This window comes from Chlorocebus sabaeus, chromosome 17 (assembly GCF_047675955.1).
Source record: "Chlorocebus sabaeus isolate Y175 chromosome 17, mChlSab1.0.hap1, whole genome shotgun sequence".
Classification (NCBI taxonomy): domain Eukaryota; kingdom Metazoa; phylum Chordata; class Mammalia; order Primates; family Cercopithecidae; genus Chlorocebus; species Chlorocebus sabaeus.
Window position 1 is genome coordinate 70,055,511 of NC_132920.1, and position 24,195 is coordinate 70,079,705.

Below are 24,195 nucleotides of genomic sequence, written 5' to 3' on the forward strand. Positions count from 1 at the left end.
CGCACAGGCAAGGCCTGAACACGCAGCTCTGCCTCCATCCCATCCACCCCAGTGCAGCTTCTGGCTGTCCTCGGAGCCTTCCCAGGTGGCCTATGCCAGTGTTGGCCAGTAGACCTCAAGTGGTCTTGGATATGTTTGAGAGTGAGGGAGGAGGGTCCGTAAGCCGCCAAAGGGAGAACCACACACCCGCAGGTGGTTTCTACCTGTCAGGCTGCAGGTGGTTTCTATTCACCAGGTCGAAAGTATGACCTGTGCTTCCCTAATATTTCTCTAGTCAGTACAGCAAAGCACAAGCTCTCTTAGGGAAAGAGAGTGGGGAGGAGGGGTGCTGGGGAGGTGGCAAGATGGAAAGTGGTGAGGTGGAGAGGGTTGAGCTGGGTAGAAATGGCCTTTGCAGGTAGTCAGGGAACTCACCGTTATTCTGGCTGGCAGCTCATGGCAAGTTTCTCTCCTGGGCCGCAGGGGGTCACAATGGATCAGCATCCATTGAAGTTCAAACTGGAGAAAGGTAGTAGACAGTCAGGTAAGGTTTTCTGGATGACTGAAGCTGGTCATTCAAGAGAGAGATAAGTTTATACCTGTGGTCTAATTGTTAAATAATTGGAAATCAACTAGAACTGGTTGAGCACACTGGACCAGGACTCTTGCTTTTCCTTGAATACGAGTTTTCTAATGAAAATGGGTTGGAAGCCTTTCACAAGTTTCTCTGATTATTAGGTATAGATGTCTTTAGCTTTGAATTATTTCAGCATACCCCTAGCCTGGAAATAGACCACCAGCACTGACTTTCTATTTCTGTTCTGATGACAATCTCAAGAAGTAGATCCTATTAAAATGAGATTCAGAGAGAACAGAAACTGTTCAAGTCACAAACCAATAAGTGTCAGAGTATGGGTTGAAACCCAGGGCTATTGAACTCTACAGGGAATATATGCTCTAAGATTTTAGACAGGAGCTTAGAGACAGATAGAAAAAAAAAGTGGCAATCAGAAGGACAAGTAGAAGAAAAAAGATCTAGTCTTGGAAAAAATTTGCACACTGAAGAAGATATTCTCCATGGAGTGGTCACAGCTTAAAATGGAAATTTAAGGACTGAAGATGAAGGTAGTGAGAAAGAAATATAAGACTCAGGAGAAAAAGATTTAAAATATTTAATTTTATATAATCTTATTCATTGGTTGAATAGATGTAAATTTCTAGACACTTGAAATCCAAATGTGTCCTGACAACTTCTTACATTGTTAGCAGGTGTTACAGGATAAAAAAGAGGGTAACAGGAAACAGAGCTAGGAAAGTGTTGCCAGGTCTGAATCTGAAAAGATCCTCAGGTAACAAGGCAAAAAAATTAAAATGTCATATCCCATAGGAAGCCTATAGCCATGCACCATGCTGGTATCTCTTAATTAAGGAGCTTTCTGGCTAGGCATTTCAAATTGGATCCATATTTCTTTGTCACTGATGTTATCAAATGTCTGGGTAACCGTCCAGGTCCTAGATCTAAGCATTACTTCTTTTCTTTCGTGCAATAGAGATTTCCATGTCATCCCACCTGCCAAATGGATTCTAGAGCTCCTAAATCTAGAGTGAAATTACATGGTTTTTGTTCACTGTTTTGGAATCATCCAGAGTTGAGATCACTGGACAGAATATCAAAATTGGAGAGACAATGAAGAATGAAGTCTTTCCTTCCTATCCACAGAGGAAGGGAAAGATTAACAAAAGGAAGTTTTGGCTAACCAGAAAATCTATACCTTTTGTTTAGATAGTCCATTAAAGTTACTTATTGCAAATGTGAAGTAATTCATTAAACTGTTTTCTCAAATATGTAATTCTCTCTGGATAAACTGGCATACCTGTTTAAATATGCGAGTTGCAATTGTGGCACAGGATAATGAGGAAATGAAATGTAATTCATCTGTGCATACAGGCTGGGTTGTTCAGAGTGCCACATAGATCAAGAGTTTCTGAACACATCCGCGCATCCACATAAACACCACCTACGCACTAATAATCATCTATACAACAACTATTTTTTGGCATGAAATATGAATTCCAATTTGCATGTTAATTATTTTGAAGCAAGATTGGCAGAATGTCTTGGTAAAAGTCACTTTCGTTATACATGTAAAATGCTGATTTTCACACATTTCTCATTTTCGTACCTGGAATCATTCTTCTCTTTGAATACTCACTGACAAAATATATGTGAAAAATAATTTAGTCCTTTTGGCTGGTGTGAGTGTAGTGGTGTTTACAACTAATTTAGTCCTTTAGTCAACATTTGTGATGTCCCAATAGAAGTCAAACACCAAGGAAACATTCTAGTGAAACCAAATATATTCCCCTCTCCACACTGGGTTTATAATTTGCAAGACAAGAAAAATACAAGTAAATAAATAAATAAGTTTGTTTTAAATCTACTAAACAGAACATAAAATGCCCTAGCAAAAGCCATCCTTCTCAACATAAAATGTTATTCAATTATTTTCTTTTTTTTTTTTAAAGACGAAGTCTTGCTCTGTCACCAGGTTGGAGTGCAGTGGCGCAATCTTGGCTCACTGCAACCTCCACCGCCTGGGTTCAGGTGATTCTTCTGCCTCAGCCTCCTGAGTAGCTGGGACTACAGGAGTGTGCCACCACACCCAGCTAATTTTTGTATTTTTAGTAGAGACAGGATTTCACCATGCTGGCCAGGATGGACTCGATCTCTTGACATCTTGATCCACCCACTGTGGCCTCCCAAAGTGCTGGGATTATAGGTGTGAGCCACCACATCTGGCCTATTCAATTATTTTCTATAGGACAATGTAAAGGTATAATTCAATCCTCAAGGTTACAATAATGGTCAGCTGACAACACATTTAAGCAAGGAATTTTGGCCCCAACTCTCTGTTCTTTTACCAAGGTTAATGATTTCTACTTATTTTGCCAGGTTGTTAAGAAAGATTAATAAGGTATTTAAGCCCTTCATAAGAACTAAACAAAAACTAACTGCAGACAACTATCTTTTCCTCCTGAGAGAAAATGTTAATGACTATGAAACTTGGCTCAATGTTAATGAGATTGGCACAAGGTTTGATTTTTGCAAACTGAATTATGATTAAATTTTACAACTATAAAACACCAAAAAAACTAGCTCTTTAATAGGACAGATGTTTCATTAAGCTTTTGTCTTCAGTGACAACAAAGATTTAAAGGAACACTTGTATTCTCAGATCTCATCTTTCCTTTCGGTTTATGACCAAATGTTTGTTAATACCATCATAAAAGACCTCCTCCAAGTGAAGCTTCCTGATTACTGAGCAGGCGCCTCTCAGCTGCCTCAAAATTAGAAAATTTCCTAATTCTATATAGACTAAACCATGCTGTTCCAGACATAGTGCTAGGGATGTAGGCAGCACTCATATTTAACTCAACACTGGATCATACCAAAGACTACAGCAGAATCGTGAAAGGAGAAAGCAGTAGACTTGGAGTTAGCAGACCTGAGGCATGCTTATTTATTTATTCAACATATTTTCATATAACACATTCATGTGCTTTGGGATAGATACCATGAAAGACACAAAAATGTCTAGCATGTAAGGCAGTAGCTAAGCATAAAATGTTTTGATGATAAATACTATAGCAGTGGAGATGACAGAAGTATTTTTCTGGCTCAGGTCATCAATGAAGGGATCATATAACATGTGCATATATGTGCATGCACATATATGAGTGGGGCCCTGAAGCCTCACTTCTGTTATTACAAGCAGAAACATGGAGGGTAAAGATCAGGGTTTACATAGAGGGGTTACAACAAGTCCCAAGGGTAGGAAGTGGTATATAGAGAAGAGACCAAATTTGCTGGGGTAGAGTAGACATCAGATTTTGTTTTCACCTTGACTTCCGGGCTAAGGAATTTAAATATTATTTGGTAGATTAGTATTAAATTGTCATTAAAAGTTTCTGTTTTGCAAAAGATAGGGATAGGGAGAGCTTCCTTGATTTAGAAGGACGTTTTGAGGAAATTCATTTGGTCATCAATGCCTGATCCTTTGAGGCAGAAGGAGGCTACTGCAGTAAAGCAACAAGAAGTGTTACACTCTGAGCTATGATGAGTCATCCTGAGTTATCTGTCAGATAAAAAAAAAATCCTCCCCACATTTTACATGCCCCTTCAGCTGCCATCCTCAGTTCCTCTTTATGCAAAATTCAAAAGAGATGTCTATAACTATTGTCTCAAATTCTTCTCATTTTCTCTTGAATCCATTCCAATTGGGCTTTCACTCCCAACACTCCAATGGGTCTTTTCTCAAGATCACTCTCTTTGATTTCTAAATCCAATGGTCAACTATTTGACCTATCTACAGCACATGAGTCAGTTTCTTATTCTATCCTTTTTGAACTACTATTTTCCCTTGACTTTCAGGGCACCACAATCTCTTGGTCCTCTCCTATATTACTGATTGCTCCTTCTTAATCTCTATTGACAAATGTCCCTCATCTCAGCAATTTCTAAATGTTTTCATTTAGAGATATTTCAGGACTCAGTTCTTGGACTTCTCTATTACACTTGTCTCTGGGTGATTTCCTGACTTTAAATACCATATGTATGTTGACAATTCCCAGAGTTCTATTCCCAGATGAACATATGTGTTGAACTTCGAAAGCACACATCTGCCTACTTACCAACTTCATCTAGATGTCTAGCAATGATCAAAGTAACTCCAATATCCAAACTGACTCCTGATATTCTTCCTGACACCTGCTCTTCCCACAGCCTTTCTCATGACAGTGAATGGCACGTCTATACTTCCAATTACTCATGCCAGAAGTATTGGTGTCATCCTTGATTCCTCTTTTTCTCTCATACCCCAAATCCTGTTTTCTTTACTTCAGAATATATTAGGTTCGTATCACTTTGCATCACCTCCACCTCTACCACCCTAGTGTAAACCAAAGCTGTCTCTGCCTGAATTATTGCAGTGGCTCTTAAGTAGCCCTTGCTCCTACACACTTATGTCCTTCTCTCCCTTCTCCTACAATATATTATCAAACTAGCAGCCAAGGAGATCCTTTTAAAAGATGAGAACATGTTGCTTATCTATTCAAAACCAGCTGGTAGCCACCCATCTCACACAGTGTGAAAGTCAAAGTACTAACACAATTTCTCAACCACATCTCCATTATGTTACCTCTCCAGCCTCAATACCTCCTTTCTCAGTCTCATTCCAGCCACACTGGCTGCCAGGGAGTTCTCAGACATCACACACCTACACCAGACCCTTTTCCACTCACTGTTCTCTTTTCCTGGAATCCTCCTCCCCCAGATATCTGGATGCTAATTCTTTCAACTCCTTCAGGTTTCTGCCAAAATATTTTCCTCTCAATGAGGCCCTTCACTCAAGGCACTCCAATATCCTGCTTCATTTTTCCCCATAGCATTTATGACCACCTGGCATACTCTACATATACTCATGTATTTATAGTGTCTGTCTCCTCTCCCCAGAATGTAAGCGACATTGGAGCATTAATTTCGTCTGCTTTCACCACCACCGAAAATAAGGCCTATGACTTAGCAGATGTTTAATAAATAGTTACTGAATATTAATGAATGAGTACATAGAGATGGATAAGAAATATAGTGAAGAAACAATTGATAGTATTTGCCTTTCTGGTTTGATCATGATTTGTGGCAGTTCCCTTCCCCTGTCTGGGTTCCAGTTTCTTCATGATAAACTGAAAGGTTGGGATCAGATGCAAAGTTTCCTCCAGCTCTGAAAGCCCATGATTCTACTGACACCACGTTGTAACCAAAGAAACTAACCAAGCAGAGACTAACATGAACAAAGATTTCTTTATGGTCTTAGCCCATGTACATTTTTTATAGAAATAAAAAAAACTAATAGCACACTGATTTTTTAATTGCAACACTATGGGCACAGCTGAGGTCAATAAAAAAAATTCAGTGTTTTTAGTTTTCTGTTAAAAGCAAGTTTGATCATTATTCAGTTTTTATTCTAGCTATCCACAGCCCCTACTTCCAATCATGGCTTCTACTGTGTCACCAGCTCTCAGTTCTGTGTTTCCTCATTTCATTGCCACCTAGTGGAAAACCGAGCTGAGGTTGTTAATATGGTCGACAATGCAGCAGGCTGAGTTTCATCTCCAAAATATAAAATAAAATTGTTTTGACAGCACTCAAAAACGTTTTAATCAAATCAAAGTTTCATAAAAATATTTCCTATCAATATGTATAGAAAATATTGCCATTTTTCCTTTTTAATTTAATTTTTACTTCCAACTGAGAATTTGTAAAAGATGTACTCGTCAAAAACAACTTAATAAGCAAACTCAATAGTTTTATGCATAATAGATAGCATGCATTTCTTAAATTACTAAAAACACAACTTTCCAATAGTATTTCTCAAATATCAGAAATAATATTAATCACAACCTCACAATTTATTTTTCCCATGTTATAATTCATGAAACTTATATTGTTTTTACATGTGGAAGTTAGTGTGATTCAATTCTGTGGATGGAGAAAAGTACATATAGCTTTTCCAACAACAGTTTTGCCAGCTCTCCTCTGAATCTAGTGAAAATAAACACTGAGCCACACATTTGATAAAGCAGTAAGTCTGTCCGATTAATCACGTTCCATGTTGGCTTCTTTGGAATATGCACAGGTAAAAAAAAAATGGTTTGAGCCATATGTTTGTTAAGCCACATAAACTTTTATCCTCCCTCAAACAAGCCCAGACTCCCAGCATATATCTCTGAAAAGGGAGAAAGGCCAACTTTGTTTTCTAATAGAGCTGTACCAAATAATTCTCCTAGGCTATCATGCTGACAACAAACAATAAAGAACCTGTCATAAAATAACATGTTTTTACAGTAGGCTGCCAGGAAACCAAGATTTGCAGTGGGATAAATGGCACCATCCTAAAATATTGGCATAAAGGAGAATAAAATATATGGGATTTATTGTTTTAAAATCAAACTAACAATGTATTACAGCAGTGCATTGGGGAAAAATATAGAATGCTCTGAGCCCACTAAATAACCATGAATGATGAGAAGATGTCTGAGATGTAGACCACGTGAACAGCTATATCACAAGCTTGTGAAAACCTTTTGAAATTGGCTTTCTTTTTCAACTTAGAAAAGAAGGGGACAAAAGATAGGATAGGCAGGGGGAAAATAGCAAACAAGTACCATATAAGTGACTCTTTCAGCATCAGTGATCTATCAAATGTTGTTTTCAATTGCATTTTTTATTATGAAGTTCCTAGGGCTACTTTTTGACATCTGGATAATCCCTTTAGAAGGAATATTTTGCTTTTGATTTATTTACTAAAGAAAAGCAAGGGTTGACTCTGAAAAAAATTATTCAATTAATGTAGAGTGTCAAAGATTAGAATGAATTCAATTCCATAAAGGAAAATGTAAAACTACACTTTTTCTTATTGTTTTTATGGTATTTTTGTGCTATTTCATTTTAATTTAAAATTTCTAACACAGTAATATTGAATATTTGCGTCTCCAAATTGAGAAAATGATGACCTATCAGCACAGTTCTTCTACCTCTCAGAATATGTACATACCACTACCCATCACTCTCTAAGTCCTCTAAGGGACAGGTAGTCATTGCTCATCTTCAGCCATTGTCAGCAATTTCAGATTTCAACCAAATTGGTGAGAAGTCTAAGAAAATAGGCCATAAAATTAAAACAAGGGGCTAAGGACAACTCATGGACACACAGGCTTTGTCTGTGGGCTTCTATGAGTGTTTGACTACCTTCAGTTTTGAAAAATAAGGAACAGTATGGGAACACTAACAAAGCTTGAAAACAGAAGAACTGATACACGTGGGAATTTCCAAATGAGTGTCCATCTGTCTGGAGCATTGTACCTTGTCTTCTCCTGGATGATGTTTTCATCACCAGGACTCCTTTCAGACATCAAATCCCTTAGGAAACATCCCTAGTCCCCACTGTCATGCCTCCCTCCTCTTATGTGAGTGAGGAGATTTTTTTTCTGTGTGTTTCTTGGCATACAGCACTAGCCACTATCATGGTACTTATCATGCTATATTGTGATGATCCTTTACTTGTCTCAACTCCTTATTCTCAATAGACTGAAGAAAAAGTCTGTGATTTATTTCTTTTTGTATACCCAATATTTACACACTCAATGAAAGTTTACTAGGTAAATAAGCAAGTTGAATTAATGTCTGAGGGCATGTTTTATACTGTACAAACTTCCCACTTTTAAAAAATTTAGTTGGTTTTTCCTGCAAAGTAAATTCTAAAGGCAAATCACAAATGCCTTTCAAAGTAAGAATAATGAGATTCTTTATAAGGAAAAACATGTGGTTGCATGCATTTTTCTTTATCCCAAAGGAAAGCTAGTTGGCATAGCAGAAGATAAGGTAGATTAGAAATGTTGTGCCTAACACTATTTCTTACAAGTTAATAGATCTGTGTGAGTTCACTTCCTCAGCTGAGAAATGAAGATAATGCTATCTGTACTTTCTATCTTACAAGGTTGTTGCAAGAATCAAATAAGTTAATGGGAATAAAAGCATTTTGAAAACTTGAATTGGTATATTAAGCATATTAAGATGATGTTTTTAAAAAGTGTAAGTTGGCTTTTCTTACATAGTGTTCTAATTCTTTATCTTATAGAAAATGAAGTTTGAGAAATACATTTTGGTGAGAAGTTTGAGCTTCACGTTGTCACTTCCAGTTGTTAAATGTGGACAGGATTGTTTTGGCTTATAACCTTGATCCAGTTTAGCTGCCACTGTCACTGTCACACTTCCGCCATCATCAGCCAGTATGGAATGTTAATGGGCTGTTAGGCTCAAGTCTTTTTTGTGTTTCCTGATAAGGGAGTCAGAATTCAGTCTGAAGGAAGATACCCGTACATGCCTATTTCAAATATTTTTTAACATTGGCTATGGTATACTGATTTAGAAAAGCTTCTTGGTGGACCAGAAGCACAATGTAAAGCCAGCTGCCAGGTTTCTGGTTGCACTCCTGCATGTGGTAGAATAAAATAGAAAATAATTGCTACTAACTGGTCTCCACTGTGATGAGCAAATAGAGTTGGCAGAAGAATCTACAATCAGCTCTGACATTATTGGCAAGGCTATAGGATAATGAAGTAATAGTGAGACTTCAGTTTACTGCTCTGGCAATAAGACAATTTAATAGCATCTTAGCTCACAGAAGTTAGTATTATAAAGACTTAAGTTTTTTTAATCCCATGAATAAATAAATAAATGTTTAAAATACTTGATTGATGTTTGTAATAGTGAGGAGGTAACCTAAAGTATCTTCCCCTTCACCCATGGCCCAGAAATGAACAGCTACTTGCAGAAATTCAGAGTTGTCTGAGAACCTTTCCAGTGTCATTGCAAAGATCTTGCTGCACAGAATTTCAAGATGGCACAATAGTAGTCCAATCAGCTTTCTAACCCAGCCACTTGAGGTGTGATAACTCATTAAATGAAGAAATACTTTCTCAAGAGTCTACAAGCCAGAGAAGTAATATGGCAGTTACAAATTGCTTCCTGTCCATCACAGAATATAGAAATTTCACACTACCCTTCACACTAATCACAATTCTTCCCTTGAAAACAAGTTATTTGAACAATTCCATTACTGAGATCCCTGATAACCTTTTATTCTTTGGAGATGTGCATAGAAACAATTTGAAATCATTGTATCACCCTGCTACACTCCATGATACGGGTTTTGTGACTAGAATTTAACAGCTCCAAGCTAGTATGAGAGAAAGAGAGGTTGGCATCAATGGTTTATGTATTGAACTCTAAATTCCTTTGTTTCCTTCAAAAGAATACTTGTCCTCTAAGATACATTTTCTAAATTCCTATCATAATATTATAAAACATCCTTTTAAAGCATTGCTCAGTTGAAGTATAACAATTCAAAATGATAGAACTATTTGGTACTAGTTGGCACAATTATTGTGTCAACATATAATTCCTTACCTTTATATCTGGGGATCTCTGCAGCAAAATCATGAACAGAGCTCTAAAATCCGTCACTTCTACCACACATCATGCAAGACCTACTTCTAAATAAATCCATATCATGCATCTATATAACTTTCATTCTTGTTGACCAGATATCTTATGGCTTTGTACCCTCATCTCTCACCACTCTGAAGATAGTATCTCACCCTCCTCTCTCTCTGTCTCTCCTCTCTCTCTCTCTCTCTCTCACACACACACACACACACACACACACACTTTTTCATATATATATATATCATCCAAATCAGTGAGTCCCTAGGCCTTTGAATGTGGTCTACTTATTCTCTTTTTCCCTTAATGGTGTTTCCCTCAGCTAGAATGTACTTTCTCCTCCCTTTTTGCCAATCCAAATCCTTTCATTTCAAAGTTCATTGCTTCCAAGAAGCATACGATTCTTGACTAACTGAATCTGTCACCCACCTCAACCTTACTTTGAAGATTCTCATTAGTTATGTGTACACAATATGTGCCACATTAGTATGGCTTTCTTTCTAAGTTGCCTCAGAAAGACTCTGGGTGCGCTAGGTGGGCATGTAACACTTTCCAGCTTTAAGCTCCTCGAGACCAGAAGCTATCTACCTAACTTCCTCTGATTCCAAATTCCATCCAGGACAGGCTACACTCAGCTGATTATCAAAGATGCTTGAGATATTCATTTTTACCAATCTAGTTTTGCTTTAATCTGCCATAGTGTGTGGTTTTATACTTACTGGAACAGAAACTTGAGGATTATCTGCAAGTTTTCCCAGCACAGCAAAGCCATCGGTGTCAATTGGGCCTCTTGGCTTTATAGGTAAAGATTGAATCCTGATGCAGTCCACAAAAAGAGTAGCACTACTCCTCTCCACGCCAATCATGATCTTATGCCACTGGGAATCAAACAAGGAGGGCAAATTCGAAAAGGCTGCCGTTTGGAGACTTCCATCCAGTCCCTTGTATGAAAATGCAACAGATTGTGTTTGGCCATTAATCTTTATGCCAACTTGTTCCTTCCCAGAGGAGTCCTGAATCTGCCATATGTTCCAGTTCTTTCTGAGTGTGCTTCCAGTCATTCGAAACGTCGTCAAGAAGGAGTATTCTTCAGGCAGTCCACTGGGATATAAATTCCTGAGTAAAATTTTTAAATAGTAAATATGAATCTTGTTTCCTGTACCCATACGTATTTACCATATTCCCTTTTGAGGCTATTTCAGATGCCAGACCTACCGAAAGGCTGCAGTGTAAAAAACTATGTACCGTTTGTTCTTTCATGACTGTTCATAAAGACCTTTACAGAAGTTCAATCGTTCATGTGCATTCATGGTCCATCTTAAAATACACATTTTAAAAACACTCTCCCTCATGGCTAAGGAAGGTTCCCAATGCCACACAATCCCAGCAATATTACTATTTATACTACCCAAAGAGCTACTGTTCAGCAATTTCATCTCAGCCAAAAAATACATTCTTGCAAAGTTTTTGGCAACATTTCATTCACAAGTGAGAGAGGAGATCATTAGGAATGTAAATCAGCAGTACTAGCTTATGAAACGATTTAATTAAAGCAGCTAGCAGCTTCTAATTTTTTTTTATTTTAAAGTAACATGTTAAGATTATTTGTTATTTCCATAATTGCTTGGGTATTCACTCCACAATTATATCCCAGACCCATATAAGTATTTTGAGAATCAGTAACTGAGGACTTCAGGAGCATCTTCACACTGAGGATGTTTGTCTTTTTTTAGGGAGTTCAAATTATGATGTTAAAGTAGCAGTTTGTCGCACTGGATGTGTGACAAGGGAAAAGTGACCAATTCCTACTTCTCTACTGCAACTCAATTGTTGCTTTTTTTTTTTTTTTTTTTTTTTTAGATGGAGTCTCACTTTGTTGCCCAGGCTGGAGTGCAATGGCGCCATCTGAGCTCACTGCAACCTCTACCTTCCAAGTTCAAGGGATTCTCCTGCCTCCGCCTCCCAACTAGTTAGGATTACAGGTGCCCACCACCATGCCTGGCTTATTTTTTGTATTTTTAGTAGAGACGGGGTCTCACCATGTTGGTCAGGCTGGTCTCAAACTCTTGACCTCAGGTGATCCACCTGCCTCAGCCTCCCAAAGTGCTGGGATTACAGGTGTGAGCCACTGCGTCTGGCCCAGTTGTTCCTTAATCTGCCAACTAAGTCTGTATCATTGCTAACTCCTTTACTGCTTTAAATGGCAGAATAAAACCAGTAGTATCCCTGAGGCATCTCTACCCTATACAGAGACTGTGGTCTGGACCTGCACCAGCTACCTGGATATTCTTCTGCTGAAGCCAAGCTGCTAAAAGCTGAAGACTGAACTGTAAAAACCAGCATGTTAAATGTAAGCATCATCTTTCAAGGACTTGAACATTATGTCTTTTTACATTTCCCCTTCTAAGCATAGAAAAATACATAAGCAAGGAAGAAATGTTAGGCAAACTAAATGCTAATGAATTTTCTGTGCTAAACAATAAAAATTTTATATTTTTGAGAACAGTTATGGACCAGGACCCAGAATCCCAAATAACCTTCCTTCAAGTCAAATTCTTGTTATGTAGCTCTCTTTAATTTGCTAAGATCTTCTATCTTTACTATGATTTTAATTATAAAACTTTATTATGTCTTATAACAACATAAACAAATCTTCAACTTCTTTCTATGCAAGTATTTTTATAAGCCTTCAATAAAATGGGTCATCTATCTCAACAAATTTTATCACTTTGTTAGTTTTCTAAAGATAACAAAAAGGTTAAACTTTTCATCTGAATACTTTTTCATCATAAAACTATTTTTTTAACCATTACTTTGTAATATGACTGGTTTGTATTTAGGGTGCGGGATGAATTATTTTATCCATATACATTTTTTTCACTGGTGATGTGTAGTATTCATATTGCAAAGCTTTCAGTTCACTGCCTATGTTTTGTATCCATCAAGTGTACGTTTTAAAATATGCAATATGGAGCTAAAGAAAAAATTATACGAGAACCATTTACTGACTTTTTTCCGCATATGAAACTGTCTACTACATCACTCCAGATATTTGTTTTTAATATATTTCCTGTTTATCTATCAGTTTGTCACATTTTCTTTGACTTTATATTTTGCAGAATTATATCTATTCCAGAATAACCTCTAGAAAAGAAGCTAAGATTCACTATTCACAATAAAATGCACTGAGTATTGTATAATTATAAAACCTTATGGAAGCTCGTACATCTTACCTAACTTACCTCAATAAATTTGGAGCTGGGAGATAGTTTTCAAGTTTTACTCAATTGTGAAATTGGGCAAGTGTCCATTTAAATTATAAACAGATTATTTTGATTATTATTTTTAATTAATGATTGGGATTTAACCAGATGCTTAAATAATTTATTTTCTTATTTTTGTCCAAGATAGTTATTGTTGAAGCATGAGGTTTTTTAAAAGGATAATAAAATCTAATGCTTCTTCTTCTCTTCCTTAAGCATTATTTTTCCAGGCTTCAAAAATAACCTAATCTGTGTTATCTATCTATCTGTCTATAGATATACCGAACAAAACTGTAGAATATAATCAGTTCTCTTAAAAAATCTATTTTGTTTCAATTCTGGAAGTCCCAGTAATGTGTTTAGGTGACTCTTGTGAAAATACATCCTGGGGTTAACTGAGGGAGTTCTCCCAATTTGTGTTTCATTCAATCTTTCCCACTCAATGAAGAGATTATGTTAAAGGTAGGAAAGGACATAATGTCTTAATATATCTCTGACTTGGTGTATGTAATGCCAAAACCTGAAAAAAGAAAATAATTAATTTAAAATGATGGAGGGTAGGTTTGAGATGGCTAAATGAATACCTCATTTATAGATACGTTGTTAAACTAATGGTATCTGTCTCTTTCTCTCCGTATATATGAAGATAATATATGTGTGTGAATATGTGTAGAAATAATCTAGATTATCTTGTTATTGATCTTTGATCTTTTAAACTAGGCTAGTATAGTATGTCAATATGGTAAGAAGAGAAAATTCATTTTGGTATTTATACTAATAAAACATATATGTATTTGTATATACCTAAGACCACTTAAAAGTCTCACAAGTTTAATTTATGGAACAGTCAGTCCCATTGTCTTTTCTTGGAATACCTGAAATTCTGTTCTTGCAAATATGCTATGCACATCAGTAAGTAAACTTGACAGTATGCATAATTTAAAATAAGCTGTACCTATAAATGATTTATTTCATTATATTACAACCTTCAAAGAGTACCTTAAATGAAGAATCATACGGGTTTGAATGAAAGATTAAACAGTCTTTGGACCTTGAAACATTTATTTGTGACCTTAATCCAAGAAAAGACTGTGTTTTTAAGGAAAATAAACATAACATGTTTGTTAGTGGGAGTTGAGAGTATAAAACTATTATGCCTAAAATAAGGAATAAAAAACAGCAAAAAAAAAAAAAAAAAAAAAAAAAAGTATGTGTCTCTTAAGTCTTTCAAAAAATAGAAAAGATAAATAAGGATAAATTGTGACTCTTTCCCATCAGTTCCATATACCGTAATATTTTCCTCCTACAAAGATCCTGCTAATAGTTTCTTTCACTATCTGGGAGCCTATGTTCTCCAGCACAGAAAGTCCCTTTATACCAACATTGTCTACACCCTGCATGGCCGAGAGCAATTCCCATCCCTAGTCTCCTTGTCACCTGGCTTTTGAATTAGCAGGACTTGGAGGGCAGATTGTAAAGAAAGGATCCTCTAAGGAGAAAAGACTTTCCTATACATGCATTCTCTCCTTCTAGTGCTCTTCACTGCTAATAATAAACACTCACCCAATACCAGCGTGGACTGGGTTCTTCAAGCACTCTCCAGTTACGAACACCTCCTCTGCATAGCAACCTTATGACATAGTTATTATTCCTCATTTTAAATTGAGGGAACTGAAGTAAAGATAGTCCAAGTACTTTCCCAAGAATAAACTTTACTTGGAATTCCACATGTTTCAGTCCTCTAACTTTCCTCCTTCTCTTTTTATTCTCTACTTTCTTTTCCTAATTTCTTCCTCCTTCTTTCCTTATCTTGTAATAAGGCTTGACAGTAAAACAAGATTTTTCAGTCTTTATGGGAGCAGGGAGTCAAGGGTAGCAAATGTGAGGCATTAGATATAGCCTGGGTACACTATTTAGTGATAGCTCTAGGCATTTCGAGAAAAGCAACAACGAAGTTGAGCAGGAGGTAAGGAAGCCACGTGGCAGCACATTGATCAATCTCTGAACTTAAGATTTAATGACAGTACCTCAAATCTTAGAAGAGAAAATCAGGTCAGCACTGAGGACCTCATGTTTTGCTTAATTATTTGAGAAAGAAAACACTGAATTTTTAAAGCTTATTTAGCAACACAACTGGCACTTCCATACATGAAAAGAAATTATGAGGAAAAAAACAGTGAGTGTCACTGTTATCATGTTCTTAATCTTTCCAGATGTGAATGGTTTTCCAGAGTCAGTATGGAGTAGTGGTTAGAAGTACAATCTCTGCAACCATTCTGCCTGGGATTCAGTCTTTCCAGCACGTTCCAACCCACTCACCTTATGCAAGTAAATTAAACTTTTGGGGATCCCTGATTTAAGAAAAGAAGGTTAATAATGCCCCTATATCACAGGATTGTGACGAGAATGAGATTATTGTTAATTAGTACATTTATAGAAAGAGTTCATATAATGTACTATTATTATATTATACAATAATATATAGTATGTTCAAAACATGAATTTCTAGCTGTAATCTGGTACTATTACATCAGATTGTTCTAATTTGTTCAAAATTTTTTTATATACATTGAGTTTCTATATTATTTTATTGTTCTAATTAATCATTATTTACCTTTACACCTTAATTTCTATAAAAGTCCTAATTGTCTCATTTATCTACTAAAGGAATCTTAATTCTAGCTTTTTTACATTGCGCTAAAGCATATAATAATTATCATAATTATAAATAAGGTATTTAGGTGATATCAAAACTAAATTGCTGAGATTCATTCACAATGATGACAGGACTCAACACATACACTAAAGTACCTCAGTTATAAATAAAGAGCAAAAGGCTTAGTTCCAGAGAAAGAAATCAGTGAAGTGCAGGATTTGATGATGATGTTAGTATTACTATCATTGTTTCTATTATAATTACTTTAGTTTTGCTTTGGTTTGATGTCTGCCAGGAGCCAAGCAGTGGACGTGTGGCTCTATTTCAGCACCAGGACACTTGAACAGCACCATTGTGAGTCTTCTAACCACTCTGTGGCTCCTAGTTAAATTTACGCTTACCCTCTGGCACTTTTCACAGAGGGTCCTTTCAGTCAAAACCAGACAAATTATAGAAAAACAGAAAGCAAGGTAATAAGAACATGTCCTGAATCAATGTATAATAGTCTCAGTGATGCTTTTTCCTGGAATGGAAAGTAAATTACATACTGAAAACATGAAATGCAGTATTCAGGCACTGAAGACAGGCAGGTAAATAAATTTCTTCATCTTTAAATACAATTATAATCCAAGAAACATTGATCATAAGAAAACCCTAACATTGGATAGCTATCCATTTTAATGCATTTGAGTCAGATAATTAGATTAAAATATTTTTGATAGATTACCTAGTTGGAATCCTGAAGTCTACATTATTTCCCAACTTGTAAGCCACCTGCAATGTAGCTGATCCCACTACTCTCTGGATAGCTCTTCTAGATGCTGCTTTATCTACCTGGAACTGAGAGATCAGATCAAACCCTATAGAATGGGAATACAAAATGAAAAGTCTAAAATGAGATTGGTTTTATTCCTTTCCGCAACTTTCCCAAATAAAAAATATATATATCAGGTTTATAGAAAGCCTGCATTTTCAATAGGCTACATTGCCACTCACCTGGTAAGTCATCTTGGCCAATCCTGATCTTAGGACAGAGTTCATTTTCACCATTAGAATTGGAATTGGCAGGGAATCCTGCAAAAGAGATAGCATGTCATTCTACTTCATCCACTCTAAAGATTTCAGGATGTGTCAATAATAATAACTATTTAAAATTCAATATTATACCAGCTTGCTTAGAGGTAGCATGTTTGGCTTTACCTCCATGCATCTATGATTATAAGCCATCCACCTGCAACTCATCCTGGAAGGAGTGGATGCAAGGCACAAAGTTTTTCTAATAATCTGTGCTGGAAAATGTTCGTTTTGGAGAGGTTAGGCATTTGTTCCTTTTGAAACCAAAGCTGAATGGTGTCCTGAATGGCACAGGGTCAGAAGTCTGTTTGGAAAATTTCTGGTGGTTTGGGCTAGAAAATATTCCTTAAACACCACAAATGTTAGGATTCCAATGAGATTCCAGAGCCAGTCTTGGTCCAGTTCAGAGGGGCTTCTGGAGAGTAGAGTTCTTAGGAATCTTTGTCAGATATAGGGGCCTGGGGAAGTCTTGAGATTCACTAATCCTAAATAAAATATAGAGGATGCATTTGATCTCATAAATTCATTCTAAGAGATCAAATAAAGGTCCCTACTAAATTACTCCTAACATCTTAGAACTGGGAAGAGTAAAAAGAAGAAAATAATCATGAGAAGGATTAAATCCTCAATTTGATAAGAAATCATAGAACGGAAATTGTGTTTTCCTTACACAAATGGAAGGTCAAGGGAAGAGAGTTTTTCACCACCACAGAAGGCTTCTTGGAAATATCCAACCTCAGTGCCTTGCTAAGATTCATCTGACAACAGAGACGCTCTAGACTTCAGAAAAAGTATTATTCACTTGCAAAGCATGGGCCTGGCACCATGGCTCACGCCTGTAATCCTAGCACTTTGGGAGGCTGAGGCAGGCGGATCACCTGAGGTCCGAAGTTCAAGACCAGCCTGACCAACATGGTGAAAGCCCGTCTCTACTAAAAATATAAAAAATTAGCCAGGCATGGTGGCACATGCCTGCAGTCCCAGCTACTTGGGAGGCTGAGGTAGAAGAATCACTTGAACCTGGGAGGCAGAGGTTGCAGTGAGCCGAGATCGTGTCACTGCATTCCAGCCTAGGTGACAGAGTGAGACTTTATCTCAAAAAAATAAAAATAAAAATGCAAAAAGCACGGGCCTAACCATGATGGATGGTACATCAAACATGCTCCTTATACTGTCCTCACCCCAAATTGTCGAGGTCCATTCATCCATCAATCTATTTATTTATTCATCCATGTATTCACCCAACATTTACCAATCACCATCTGTCCTAGGCACTGCACTAGGCACTGCAGCACACAGATTAGCCTTCCCGCCAGCTGTGATTACTGGCAGGACTTACTTTCCATACCCAGCATTGACCATGGAAAACCAGCCAGTAGGGTATCCCCATGCCCCAAAGGTGGATTGAAGAGTGAGGGTGTGAAGGACCATGGATGCCTCACTCAGTCTTCAGTCAGCCACAACCCCGCCTGATCATTTCTGGGAATAAGTAATCTTTGAAAGTCTAGGAACTATGGCCCTTACTGGGGCGACGCTTGACAGCTGCAGATGCCCAGGGTTCCAGGAAACTGCACACAAAGAAGAAAACTGGAATTTTCCTGAAGAAGAGAGAAGAAAAGTGACTCAAACAGGAGTCTCTGCAGATGGGAACTACTTTCATATTTTCAAACCTGGTAAACCTAATTAATATAAGGTGATCAAATCTGAGTACAGTTTATTTTTTTCTTTCCTTTTTTTTTTTTTTTTTGAGATGGAGTCTCGCTCTGTCGCCCACACTGGAGTGTCATGGCACAATCTTGGCTCACTGCAACCTCCAACTCCCGGGTTCAAGTGATTCTCCTGCTTCAGCCTCCTGAGTAACTGGGATTACAGGCATGTGCCACCATGCCCAGCTACTTTTTCTATTTTTAGTAGAGACAGGGTTTCACCGTGGTGCTCAGTCTGGTCTTGAACTCCTGACCTCGCGATTTGCCCACCTCAGCCTCCCAAAGTGCTGGGATTACAGGCGTGAGCCACCACGCCCGGCCTTCATTTTTACTTTGAAACCCTACTGAGAGATGTAAGGAACTCATGTTTCCAGCCCCCACTGTCCCTGTTGTCTTATTGATCTCACTTTCTCGATATTTACCTATCTCACTGTTTTGGTACCTATTTCTTTGTCTCTGGTTTCTTTCATCTTTGATTTCCTTTCTCTCCTTTTCTGTGACTATCACTTTCTCTCCCTTCCTCTGTCTCTCTTTTTTTGTGTCTCTCTTTGGTTTCTCACACTTGCTCTCTTGTCTTACTCTCTCATCAGTCTCTCTTTCTGTCTCTCACCTTGCGGCTCACCTACTCTCCTCCTACCACTGCTGCAAAAATACAGACCCTTGGTTCTGAGGACCCCCAGCCCCGTCTCCCCACCACTCTTTCCAGGGTTATTGTCTTACCAGCAAGTCTTCATTTTCCCAGTTGATTTTCTTTGTTTGCCAACAGTCCCTATGAAGAAGGGGTTGGAAGGGAGTCACTGTCCCCTCACTACCCCTTCACTGTCACCCTAGGACTATGACTTCTGGGCCCAGCCTTGGTCCCTCCTGCCCCGGTGAGGGCTAAAAGCAAAGGGAGAGAACCAGAGGAATCTCGTGACGCTTTAAACTGAAGCAAAGGGAAGGGGTGGAGAGAAGCAGTGCTGTAAGCCCAGGCCTAGGGGTGTGTCCTCAAAGCTAACAAAGTTACACTGAAGGAGGGATTTACAGGGGAAAGTTTGTTGAAAAGAAAAAAATAAAATCAGGATGTGGAGAAATTCACCAGAAAGATCCAGGCAAGGTGCTATAGGAACACAGTAGATGCTCTTAGATCTGCTATAGGAGTACAATGGCAGCTTTCAGAACTGCTATAGGAATACAGTGGAAGCTTTCAGAGGGCTGGGGTTCCAGTAAAAATGTGCCCACGGGGAGGCGGAGTGCCCAATCAAACTAGGTTTCAATCCCTGTTTATTCTGAAGCTTACTCGTTGTGTGTCCTTGAGAGAGTTAGTTCACCTTTCTGTAACTAGATGCCTTAATTGTAAAACAGATTGAAAATACTTACATTAAAACAATGGTTTTGAGAATTAAATGAGGTATCAAAGGCAGAGGGTCTAACACCCAACAATCATTATTTGTCATCGTCCTCATAGCTAACACTTCATTATGTGCCTCCCTCTGTTGAAAATGCTCAAGGCCTAATGCCACTTAATTCTCACAACAACATTATAAGGTAAGGCTGAAGTTACCCTTATTCTCCAAATAAGAAAGTTGAGGAACCAGAAAATGAAGTAACTTTTTCAAAGTGCCATGACTATTACTAAATATGCATTCTCTCTCTCTACCTCACGTCTGGAAATCCTGATAAAATGTAATATTAAGCCCCCTAGTTATTGTTTCTTCTTCTTCTTTTTTTTTTTTTTTTTTGAGACGGAGTCTCGCTCTGTCGCCCAGGCTGGAGTGCAATGGCGTGATCTCAGCTCACTGCAAGCTCCGCCTCCCGGGTTCACGCCATTCTCCTGCCTCAGCCTCCCGAGTAGCTGGGACTACAGGCGCCCGCCACCATGCCCGGCTAGTTTTTTGTATTTTTTTAGTAGAGACGGGGTTTCACCGTGTTAGCCAGGATGGTCTCGATCTCCTGACCTCGTGATCCGCCCGTCTCGGCCTCCCAGAGTGCTGGGATTACAGGCTTGAGCCACCGCACTGTTTCTTCTTAAACTCGGAGATTACCAGAGTTGAGCAGAGGACACTGTACCTGGAAAGAAGCAACATATTATCCTCCATTAACAAGGTGAGAGCAAGTTACAAGGAGCACAAACCTAGAGAGGTACCTGTTATCAGCATCGCTATCACACATACCATACCCTCTCTCCAGAACCTGAACATCTCAAGAGAATTCCCAAGAACCCCCACATCACCCACCTTCCCACCCACTCAGCATGGCCCACCTCTGGCGTTGTCTTGAGGGACATGGGTAGTTACTCCAAAACCAAAGACTCTAAAGGTCAGAAGATCCAACGATCTCAAAAATCACAATGCAAGCAAAGTAATTTTTAGGTGAACTTTTTTTTTTTTTAAAGAGACAGGGTCTCAGGTCTTGCTCTCTTCCCCAAACTGGAGTGTAATAGCATAATCATAGCTCACTACAGTCTTGAACTTCTGGGCTCAGCGGATTCTCCCACCTCAGCCTCCTGAGTAACTGGGATGATAGTCATGCACCACCGCACCCGGCTTCTTGAAATTTTTAAATTTAGTTTTCTAACTGATTTAATTTTTATTTAATTACAAAACAATAGTGTTGCTTCTTATTTTTCATTTGTTTCTTTCTTTTCCAAAAAACTCCTTTCATCTTCTGCCTCCCTCAGCTCACTGATGAACTGTGAATCAGGCAAACTTAATATCCATGCTCTTGCCCTTTTATTTTCTACTCATAGCCCACCTGTTGGAGTCCTGTCTCTCTTTCCTAGAGGGACACCCATTTCTTCATGCTATTTAGGGCTTTCTACAAGTCCCCGTCATTTGCCTTCTGTCTATCAAAATTCCCATTCCCTAGTGCAGCCATCCTGGCTCCGTGACAGAACTACAAATGACTAGATCCTAGCTTATTTGTTTAAGTCAGTCAGGGCTCATGTGAAAGAAGCGCTCTATTAACCTCCAAGGAGAAGCTGTGCAGCTGGGGACCTTCCTGACATCCTGAAGTCACAGGAGGTAAGCCAGCCTGAGATTCACAGGGGAAAAGGCATTTTCCAAAGGGACTGTCCATTAAAGCTATTTATTTGCATGATTGATCCTCTCATATTACTTACTCTGGTAAGAAAGGAGAGAGGGATTTTTCATTATAACGAAGTGTTTGGGAAATCCTTTCATTGCTTTAGAGATCTCAATTCTGCATTTGCCCCTTTCCTTCCCACTGTAATGAATCCTCTTCAAATAGAATTTGAAATCAAGTGAGGGTGCCTTTTAATTAAAAATGAAAGGATAGACAGAAAAATAGGTTTGCTTACAAGTAGTTTGGCTTTTTTCTAGCTTGGCAGTTTTATTTAAGATGGCAGAAGCAAGCAAGAGCTATTTTAAGGAAGAAAGTAGGCTGATGGCAGTGGCTCACGCCTATAATCCCAGCACTTTGGGAGGCTGCGATGAGATCACCTGAGGTCAGGAGTTCGAGACCAGCCTGGCCAACATGGTGAAACCCCATCTCTATTAAAAATACAAAAATTAGCCAGGCCTGGTGGCACATGCCTGTAGTCCCAGCTACTCGGGAGGCTGAGACAGGAGAATCATTTGAAGCCAGGAGGCAGAAGTTGCAGTGAGCTGAGATCTACCACTGCACTCCAGCCTGGGTGACAGAGTGAGACTCCATCTCAAAAATAATAATAATAATAAAAAGAAAGAAAGTAAATCCAGGCCAGACAGGGTGGCTTATGCCTGTGGTCCCAGCACTTTGGGAGGACAAGGCAGGCGGACGGCTTTTACTCAGGAATTGGAGACCGGCTTGGGCAAAATGGTGAAACCCCATCTCTACAAAAAATACAAAAATTAGCCGGGCACAGTGGCACATACCTCCAGTCCCAGCTACTCAACAGGCTGAGGCAGGAGGATCTCTTGGGCCTACGGAGCTTGAGGCTGTAGTGAGCGGTGATTGCACTACTGCCTAGGCAACAGAGTGAGGCCCTATGTCAAAAAAAAAAGAAAAAGAAAAAGAAAAAGGAAAAAGAAAGAACAAAAAAGAAAGCCGATCCAGAGAAAAAAAAGATATATACAATCCTATTTAAGGAAACTTTTTTCCTCCCTCCACTCCTATTTTCTATTAATTTTGTTTCCTAACATGACATTAGAATCTCACAGACAGCAGTGCAAATGCCACACTATTCTGGTCTGGGCCAGTTGCACCCTAAGGTCATAGACGCGTAAGCATTTTCCACCCTTAGCATTGTTTCCTCACCTTACCTAACAGTTCGGTTCTGAAAAACCATGTAGAAATGAAATGTGGTCAATCTCATCAGATTGTAAATGAACTAAGACAGCTTGATATTTAAAACGATCCATTTTATAAATAGAAGTGTTTTGTATAGACCAATTACACTTTTCTTTGTACTTCCTCTCATCCCTCCCCTACATACTTTTTACAGAATGTACACACACTAATCTCCTTCTTCTTATAAATCAAGAATATGATTTACTTAAAGCTTAAATCGGGAACATCATCACAAATAATCATCTTTCTTGATCATCCACTTTCTTTTGTTTATTCAGTCATGTATTGAATAACTATATACAGTAGTATACGTATCAAGTATGTGCTGGGAGTTGAGGAGGTAAAAAGTGTGAATAAACATGGCCTTGCCCTGAGGAAGCTGATAGTCCAGCAGGGAGGACCAATATGAAAATGACCACAATTCAGAGAGTAAGAAGGCTGTAGTGTCACTGAGAACAACACTATTCTGGTCTGGGTCAGTTGCACCCTAAGGTAATAGACGCACAGTCTATGGCACAGTCCAAGGGCATCGGGAAATTTTTAATACAAGAGATAAAATCTTAAAGGATACTAAGGCTACCAAGAGAATAAGTGCGTGCAGTACGTTTTAGACAGAGAAAACAGAAGATACTATAACAAAAAGGTAAAAGAGGATATTTGGGAAGCCAGAAGTCTAGTTCAAGAATCCTTTCATTTGGTAAATATCTTTTTTTGCCTCTTCTACATGCTCCCCGACTGACCTTAACACCAGAGAGACAACCAGAGAAAGATCAGGTCCCTGCCCCTATGCAGCTTACACACTGGTGGGAAGAGAGGTACTAAACACATTTATAAGAATAGACAAAATAATTTCAGGTGGAAACATTATGAAAAATACAAAAGAAGACAATGTGTTATAGAGACTGTAGAAGGTTTAGAGGCTGGTGTAGATTGAGGGGTTAGGGAAGGCTGCTTTGAAGTCATCAATTTTGACTCAGACCAGATGAGAACAAAGAGATAACATTGGTGAAAAGGTTGGAAAAGAGGTGGGGGACAGAAAAACTACCTGGTTTTGAGCTTGAGCAACTGAGTAGATGGTGATGTCATTTTCTGAAATCACAAGTAGCAGGACCATGGGAGAGGAGTTGGATAAAGGATCTTCAATGACATCAAAAGAAAGCATAGACATTATGCTGGCTGTTATGG

At 38.4% G+C, this 24,195-nt stretch overlaps 1 protein-coding gene across 7 annotated transcripts in view; it reads right to left on the bottom strand.

Moving 5' to 3' along the window:
- Nucleotides 1-24,195, bottom strand: part of COL9A1 (collagen type IX alpha 1 chain) — a 192,225-nt gene that overhangs the window by 68,119 nt on the left and 99,911 nt on the right. For 6 of the 7 annotated variants that reach the window (XM_073006130.1, XM_073006125.1, XM_073006128.1 and 3 more), the window contains 7 exons: nucleotides 20,679-20,790; nucleotides 19,462-19,620; nucleotides 18,560-18,633; nucleotides 16,958-17,035; nucleotides 16,689-16,821; nucleotides 10,762-11,158; nucleotides 415-498 (listed from right to left, as the gene is read on the bottom strand). In XM_073006130.1, the coding sequence (XP_072862231.1) occupies nucleotides 415-498; nucleotides 10,762-11,158; nucleotides 16,689-16,821; nucleotides 16,958-17,035; nucleotides 18,560-18,633; nucleotides 19,462-19,475 (780 nt within the window). In that variant the 5' untranslated portion in view covers nucleotides 19,476-19,620; nucleotides 20,679-20,790. The remainder of the gene's footprint in view (nucleotides 1-414; nucleotides 499-10,761; nucleotides 11,159-16,688; nucleotides 16,822-16,957; nucleotides 17,036-18,559; nucleotides 18,634-19,461; nucleotides 19,621-20,678; nucleotides 20,791-24,195) is intronic. The other variant, XM_008013581.3, reaches the window with a different exon arrangement.